Genomic DNA, 8184 nt, shown 5'->3' with positions numbered 1-8184 from the left:
AGAGTATTTTCCTTTTCAGGAAAAGAATGGCTCTTTACACACTTGAGAAGTACATAATACATTGCAGAGATAACTCCATTCATATGGCTGGAAATTAACCCCTTCACGTGGTCATTAACAGGTCCAGCAAACTGGGCTGCTGCAGGAATCTTACCTCACTGGGGTCAAGGATGACATCTGGGGCTGTGATGCCATTGGTTTTTGCAGCCTTTCGGATGATGTCTTCAGCCTCCTGGAACCTCCCCTGGGAGATCAGCCACCGTGGAGATTCCGGAATGACCCTGCAAAAGGGGTTCAGAGCAATGAGTGTCCACAGAAAGCCCTGCTGCAGGCACCAACACTCATTGCTCCAGGCAGAGAGAGCTCAAAACTTGCCACATCTTGCAGACATTAGAGCAATGACAACAGAAATCAGATTTACAAGAGCAGACTGGCGTGCTGGACAAGAACAGACTGAAATGCATTTGTTGATTTTAGAAATACTAAGGAAATATGCAATGACTCAGAAAAAAAGAGCAACCAAAACCTTCAAAGTATGGGAAAACAGCTTAACTAAAGAAATTCAGATGTGAATACACAAGCTGCACGCTGTAAATTAAGAGGCACAGCCTTAGAGAATAACACATGTATATTGAATAACTCTAAAAATGCTCATATAAAGCCAAGTCAGACAGCAGAAAACCCCTGAGTCACTGAGCTTTGTAAGGAAAGAACTGGAAGGAATAACAAACCAATGCTTGTGTAGGTGGAGAAACACCACCACCATGTGGACTAGCTAAACTTCACATGCCACCTAAAAGTACTTATTTCCTTAACTGTGGAAGAAAACACAGCAACCTCACAGAAGTGCAAGTACTGTTTTGTAGCTTCTCATATTTATGTCACCCCAGCGCTGCCCAGCTTCCCAAACCAACTGGTTTCTCCTTCTGCCTCTAGTTCAGGTCTCTTAAAGGCTCATGGATTTCAGATGGTGCAGAAGGAAGTTTACTCATGTGCATCACTCGGTTTTATAGAAACTACAGGTTTGTCTTTACAGGTTGTAAAGAGGTGGGGATGGGGTGGTTCAACGAGGTTACAAGGACATGAGAAAATGGCCTCAAGTTGCACCTGGGGAGGTTTGGATTGGATGTTAAGAAAAATTTCTTCCCTGAAAGGGTTACCAGGCATTGGAACAGGTTGCCCAGGGCAGTGGTGGAGTCACCATCCCTGGAGGGGTTTAAGAGTTGTACAGATGTAGTACATAGGGATATGGTTTAGTTAAGAACTTGTCAGTGTTAGGTTGATGGTTGGACTTGGTGATCTATGAGATCTTTTCCAAACAAGGTGAGTTTTGGGAAAATGCCTTTCATGCAGATCCTCCCCAAACTATGGACTTGCAGCTAAACATCTGGAAAGAGTAAAGAACACAACATCCATCCTTCACCTGCCCATTCCTGAATTTCAGTACAGGCTGGAGTCTGAACTTTAAAACCCTGCAGACAGGACCTTCTGAAGCCTTGCAGAAGCTCTACTCACCACCAGAGAGGGATGCAGAGCAGCCCAGGCAGGGTGAGTGCCAGCAGCAGCATCCTCCAGTCCCTGATGAAGTAAGCAAAGAGTGGCAGCAACATGTAGCCCAAGGCATAGAAGATGCAAACTCCCAGGGTGCAGAACAGCACACGGACTGATTTGCCAAGGATTTCTGTGCCTGTTCAAAACAAGAGACTGAAGGTCAGTATATAAACTTAAAAGCAACTCAATGACTTTCCAAAAATACCTCTAATGATTGGTTTTGAAACACACTACAGGGGGTAGCCCCAGTGTACAGCATGTTCTGCCATCCCAGGGTAGAGGCTGAGCTGCTTCCTGCAGGGATCCTGCATTGACCCCAGGAAATACAAAAGGAAAAGGACCAGGCTAAAAAAAGTAGTTTTGTAGCTCTAAGTAGCTAAAACTTCTTTAGTTCTGTGTTCTTAGAACCTCATTTTTCACTTGAGGAGCTAAAACCACCTGGCATACTAACAAAACATTCATAACATTGAACCTCAGCTTGATCTCCATGGGGTCCTCTTGAGCTTATGGCAAGAGACCAGCTTCTTTAAAGGGTAATTCAGAGATGCCAAAATTAGGTTCCTGACCTGTGCAATTCAGATTGCACCTCTATCAAGTGGAAACTTCCAAGGAGAACATGAGTTATCCATGTGTGGTGAGGACAAACTCTTACCAGTGGTGCTTGGCAAAACATAACAGCCCTGAGCCAGTCCTGAGAGGGAGCAGGAGAAGCAGGAGCCTCAAGAACACATCCTGTGCCCAGCAGGACCTGCTTACCAAGAACAAATGCTGCCACGTAGTTTGAGATTTGTCCCATGCCAACCAGCACAAAGAACACTGAAAACATCTCCCAGCTGGTAGAGAAGACCTGGACAAAGCTGAAGCCAGTCTGCATTGCCAGGGTTGCAAACAGCACATTCTTCCTGCCAAACCTTCCATGGACAGAATTAAGAGACAAAATAAATAAATAAATTATTAGACAACAGAATAAGTGAAATCTTTAGGAACAGAAAAATAAGATTACTTGTAAGCATACCTGGGGAGATGCAAGACATCTGCAAAAAGCAGAGGTTCAGGAAATATGACACAGGCACAACTATTCTAAACACATAAAAAAAATCCACTGCTCAAGAGAAAATATTCCAAGGGCTGCTAGCTCAATTGCCTATAATTATGTGCTGGAACACTACTCCTTTCCTATCAAGAGGATGAGCAGGGAGACAAATAAGCAGGAGCAAATAATTTAAAATGCAAGAGTATGAGGTGCTCCTCCTCTATGGAGCACAGAGTTCCTGACACATGTTGGCATATTAAAGAAGGAAAAAGAAGGAAAGCTGCTGAAAGAGGTAGCACTCAGGTTTAAGAGGCTGCTATCAGGACAGTGATCCCTTGCTGCAATCTTCATTCCACTTGGAACAAAAGCCACAAAAACAATTGAAGGGCTCCTAGCAATTCTATTGATGAAGTATTAAAATAAAAGACATTAAACTAAACCAAACTCATCAAATTGTCAAAGAGTCAGTACCTAAGGCCTGGCCAACACCCACAGCCTATCAACATCACAAAAATTTGTGGTATCTTCCAATTTTTCATGTTTATACTGATAAATAAGGAAGCAAATATACCCTGGGGCTGGAAATACAGCTTCTCTGAAGTACAGCTGAACAGCATTCATGCTTTGCAGCTTCCACAAACACAGGTCATTGGACTTAGATGTTGTATTTGATGATTAGGAAGAGAAACTATGGGTGTTTGTAAAAAGGGAGTTTCAAATTTTACTTCAAAAAAAGGAAAACAAATCTCAGGGAACTCTCTGAACATGGTCCAAAGTAATTAGAAAAGAATGCCCTTGATCTGATTTTTCCAGATTAAACTTATCTACTACACCTGTTTTCTGGCATAAAACCAGTTTGCTCCAGAAGTGATTTTGCTGCAAAAATAAACAGTAAAGATGAACACTCACTAACAATCTTGGTAACTTTCTGTTCTACTTCAGGACATTTACTCCACACCCACAGAACAAAGGCAGCAGAAATCCACTTTTAGGAAGTTTCCCATATGTTAATTGCTTGCAAAGCAGCATTAAACAAAGAGCCAGCAGCTCTGGTGTATATACTTTACTTGTCTGAGAGCTGCCCTGAGGCAAAAGATCCGACCAGGACACCCACGAAGAACAGGGAGGTGCTCAGGGGTCCCTTCCAGTCGTTGTCACACACGAGATTCCACTGTGGGGAGAAAGAACATGAAAAAGTCTTCCAATAAACAGGATTTCCCCTGTTTTTTAATAAAAAATCTTGGCTCAGCCTAGATGAAAACATACACTTTGGACAGAAAACCTCCACAACAGAAATGAATAACTAACCTAGGGCAAGGATGCAGCTCCAAGGACACAAGGGGAAGGGATGCTGGGCAGCAGAGGGCAAGGGCCACCTGCCCCAAGCCATCCCCAAGGCTCCACCACCCCCTTCTTCACACAGCTGATGGCTGTGGTGCTTCCCCTCCAGGTACAAGTGACAGTAAGGTATAATTTCATCCTACACCCCTCTCAGGTCCCTTTCAGAGGCTCTGCAGCCCCTAAAAGTGCTGCAGTTCTGCTGGTTTTGGAAGGAGTGAGAGCAGACCCACACTTGATTTCCCTCTGTAGGGTAAAGTTTGCCATCAAAAATTCACATTTCTAATTTAGGATAAATTGAACAACACAAGCAAGAATACAGAAAAAAATATCTTATCCTTTATTATATTCTAATCTGGTTTTGAGAGACTGGAGACTGCTCACTGCAAGCCTAACTAAGGTCAATGATAATCTTTGGAATACAAACTGAAATGTACCCCAAACCATCCAAGGTTTCCATAATAAAAACAAAAAAGAAGAAGAAAACAAGATATTAAATGAAGACTGCAATACTTTCCCATCTCCTACCCACTTCAGTCTGATGATTTTGAAATACCAGTCATGTTATTTTTGTATCTACACCAACAGCCATTACTGAAAGAGTCTTAATTTTATTTTGGTTATTCAAGGGAAAAAAGTGTGTAAATAGCAGAAGAAAGCACAAAACCCAGCAGGGACACCTCATGTCCCACCCCACTTCCATGCTGAGACTGGAGGACTTCCCAGAGTTCTTTCCATCCTTCCACTCTCCCCCAGCAGGGAGCAGGAGGGGCTGCAGCCCATGGGAGAGGGATCTGGGGGCAACCACAGCTCCTGGTATGAGGCCAAACCCTCCTGAGCTGGGTCATTCAAACAGCTCCTATGGGGCCCCTTCTGAGGTTTGAGGGATGGAAGCTTTTAGGTTTTAATCTCTAATTAAAAGGTTGAATTGAAAATAGTCACCCTGACCTTAACAATTAATCCCCCTTGCTCCCTAATTACCTTAATTTTTTAATTAACAACTCCACCATCCACCTGGTCCCACACTAGGACCGTGTTTCGCTTTGTCCCAGCTCTGCCTCCTCAGCACGAAGCCTTTGACTCCAGGAATCTCCCAACCCCTGGTGTCACTTCATGCTACAGCTGGTGCATATTTTAAGGCTGGGGGATCACTACAAGCCATGCAGGGAGTGAACACCAGCAATCACCTTCCACTCCCAGATCCCCACGGCAAAACCCAACAGAACCATCACTTGGTTGATGGAAGAACATCCCAGTTTTGAACTAGAAGGTTTTCTAGAGGTGGATGATGCTCATTTGCACAGGCTGCACTCTCATTGCTCTTCATGCAACTTTACCTGCCAACCCTATCTCATGAATTCATAGAATCATTAAGGTTGGAAAAGACCTCTAAGACCAACCATCAACCCAACCCCACCATGCCCACTAAACCATGTCCTGAAGTGCATCTCAGCCAACAAAATGCACCTTTTCCCAATTTGCAAACCCAGTGATTTCTTAACCTCTCTTTTGCTCAGTCTGGTTTTGCATGTGAAGAGCCTCTCCTTACACTAGATTTCAGCCCTCAATGTTCTTCTTGCAGTTCTTCCCAAACCCTTCCAGCCTTACACCACCTGAAGCACCAGCCCTCAGGGCCATGCTCCAACACCCCACCCGTGCCATCCATTATGCAGCATTTCAGCAGCTGGTTTCAGAATCGTGGCTTTCTAACATACTAACAAATTCATACCACTCATGTAAGGGATTTAACTCAGCTATAGCTCTCAACAGCATTTAGATTAATAACTGTCATTAACATTTATAATTAAATCTGTATTTATTCAGCAAAAGTTTGAGCAATTCTGTGGTGACCACAGAGGCTAATCCAGGCAGGAAGCTTTGGCAAACTGCATCTGGCACCTTCCAAACATGCAGGAAATTATTGTTACCAAATGTATATAGGCCAGAGGTTCCTGAGGTTATCATATACCTCCAGATGATGACACTTCAGAGGAAAACAAACACCACTGCCAGCAACAATCCTGCATTAATAAAGACTCGTCTACTTACAAAGAATGATCTTTGCATCAGCTACTGGAGCCAGACATCTTCAAAAACAGAACTGAAATCTAATTAGCCAAACATCCAGCTCAGTGATTTACAGCCTATCATTACTAAACTGGTCATTATTTTCCAGCTGATGACCCCGTGCTGGTGAGCAAGCCCTGGCAGGAGGCTGTGCACTGCTTGGCTTTGCAGACCCTGGCACGTTTGTGCACAGCAACAAACCTTTTCTCCAGGCCATGGAGGCAGAGGTGTTGCTTGGAAAAGTTCACAGAATGAAAAAGCTTTGCTGAAAGTTTCTTTCCCTGGGAGGTGGAAACATATTGGCCCTTAAGATGCAGCAATGGTCACCAGCTTGTCATTCCACCTGCTCTGTTAAAGCAACGTTAGGAGCTGTTATGCTGCAGAGCACTTGAACCAGGCACCAAAGTGAATTCCATAGAAAATTTCCAAGGGAAAACTACCTTGGTTGTGCAAAACCAGGTACTTACAGACTCCACAGATGCACAATCAGCACAAAGGCATTTAAGGGGTCTGTTACCCCTTGCCCCGGTAAATTAATGCTGACATCTTCAATTTTGTAGTGACTCACCAACAAGGTCTGTCTACTGCCCTGCTCAGTGATGGTGCCATCAGTCTTGCAGAACCATTCTGCAACTCTGCACGTTGCCCAGGAAGAAGCCACTGAAGCATCACTGTTAGGAGGCAGCATGGCAAGGAGCCAGTGTCCCAGGAGGAGTTACTGACTGCCTCCTGCTGCTGGCACTGCTGTTTGGACACAGCACACTGTGACCCAGTGCTCTAAAATCATGTGCTATTTTCATTTCTTAGTATCCTCTGGGCGAGCCTGCCAGCTGAAACGGCCTTTGCCCCAGTGAATGAGATAAGGTTCACCTCAGCAAGGTGTCAGGGCTCTAAAGAGGAGAAAAACATTTCAGCTCTGGTGCACAGAGCAGCTGCTGCTGTTGGAAAGCACTGAGCTCCTCAACACTGGTACCCAATGCTCCAGGCACAGTACAGAGCACTGCCACTCCATTTTATTATACCTTTAGAGGACAACCTTCTTACTTAGACAGCTTACAGATACCTTGGCCTGTAGCTACCTTCCAAACAATTCATCAGGTGGGGGTGATGTCTCTGTCAGCAGCCTCACACCTGGCAGCAATAGTGACTTCTGCATGACAAGCAAGATGCGTGGTGAGAAATGCTCCTCCAGAAGGAATTCCTGGTTGGAACCAGCCACTGGTGAGGGCAAGAGGGAAGAAGGGATAGAGAAAAGAAGACAGGCTAGGAGGTGTCCAGAAGATGTGGACAGCTTGAGGAAGAAGATGGGGGGACACCACAAGACAGAGGGACTGAAGGAGCTGCTTCTCAAGCACAAGTTTTGGGACAGAGCATGAAACAGTCTGAGGTATTTACAGTCATCATGGCAGCATTTCTTTAGAAGAGCATTTCCCAAGCTCTGCTTCATCTCTCACGTGGCAAGTCAGCTACCTGGACCCACGTCTCCACATCCTTTGCTGTAAGGCAAGCCTGGTTACAAAGCTGAGGAGATTAAAAACTCTGAACTGCTCCCTCCCCAGTCACACTTTATTAGCTTTCCACCTCATATCACCATACAACCTGAACAAGTATTATTGCATGTTTAGCTAGAATTACACCAAGCAGCACATGCAGAAGTGTGTCAGTCTTGCTAGACTAGTATTTCCTGAATTCTATCTCTAACCTTTCCAATATTAAAGTGAACATTAAAGTAACAACTCTATCCAATAAGAAAGCTACCCTGCAATTTTCACACAAACTGCAACCACAACAGAATCCACACTCCACGATGGCATTTACATTCTTTAAACTGCAACTGTGCAACAAAATTCAAAGCATAAAGAGTACAGAGTATCCAACTCAAATTGCAAGGCAGGTTTAGGCAGACAGGACACTGTGAGTCCAGCTGAAGATACAGCCTGAGCATAAATAAAAAACACTGTTCCTCTAAGTTCTCTTGGCACTTCAAAACCTTCAGGGGTAAAGTGTAATTTCCTGTGGCAGGCTCTGCACCCACTGCACTTGCAGAACACCACCTGCCTTGAAAGAATCATAGAATGGTTTGGGTTGGAAGGGACCTTCAAGATCATCCAGTCCCCACCCCCTGCATGGGCAGGGACACCTCCCACCAGCCCAGGCTGCTCCAAGCCCCATCCAACCTGCCCTTCAACACTGCC

At 44.6% G+C, this 8184-nt stretch overlaps 1 protein-coding gene across 1 annotated transcript in view; it reads right to left on the bottom strand.

The window, feature by feature from the left end:
* LOC104391888 (solute carrier family 22 member 5-like) overlaps positions 1-8184 on the bottom strand; it is a 31617-nt gene that overhangs the window by 11875 nt on the left and 11558 nt on the right. The window contains exons 2-5 of the mRNA XM_010001237.1: positions 3652-3755; positions 2308-2462; positions 1516-1687; positions 155-281 (exon numbers count right to left, since the gene is read on the bottom strand). Of these exons, the coding sequence (XP_009999539.1) occupies positions 155-281; positions 1516-1687; positions 2308-2462; positions 3652-3755 (558 nt within the window). The remainder of the gene's footprint in view (positions 1-154; positions 282-1515; positions 1688-2307; positions 2463-3651; positions 3756-8184) is intronic.

The sequence above is a fragment of the Chaetura pelagica genome, unplaced genomic scaffold, assembly GCF_000747805.2.
Source record: "Chaetura pelagica isolate M959 unplaced genomic scaffold, ChaPel_1.0 scaffold177, whole genome shotgun sequence".
In the NCBI taxonomy this organism is placed as follows: domain Eukaryota; kingdom Metazoa; phylum Chordata; class Aves; order Apodiformes; family Apodidae; genus Chaetura; species Chaetura pelagica.
The sequence above is the reverse complement of the archived record's forward strand: the minus strand, read 5'-3'. Positions and strand labels throughout refer to the sequence as shown.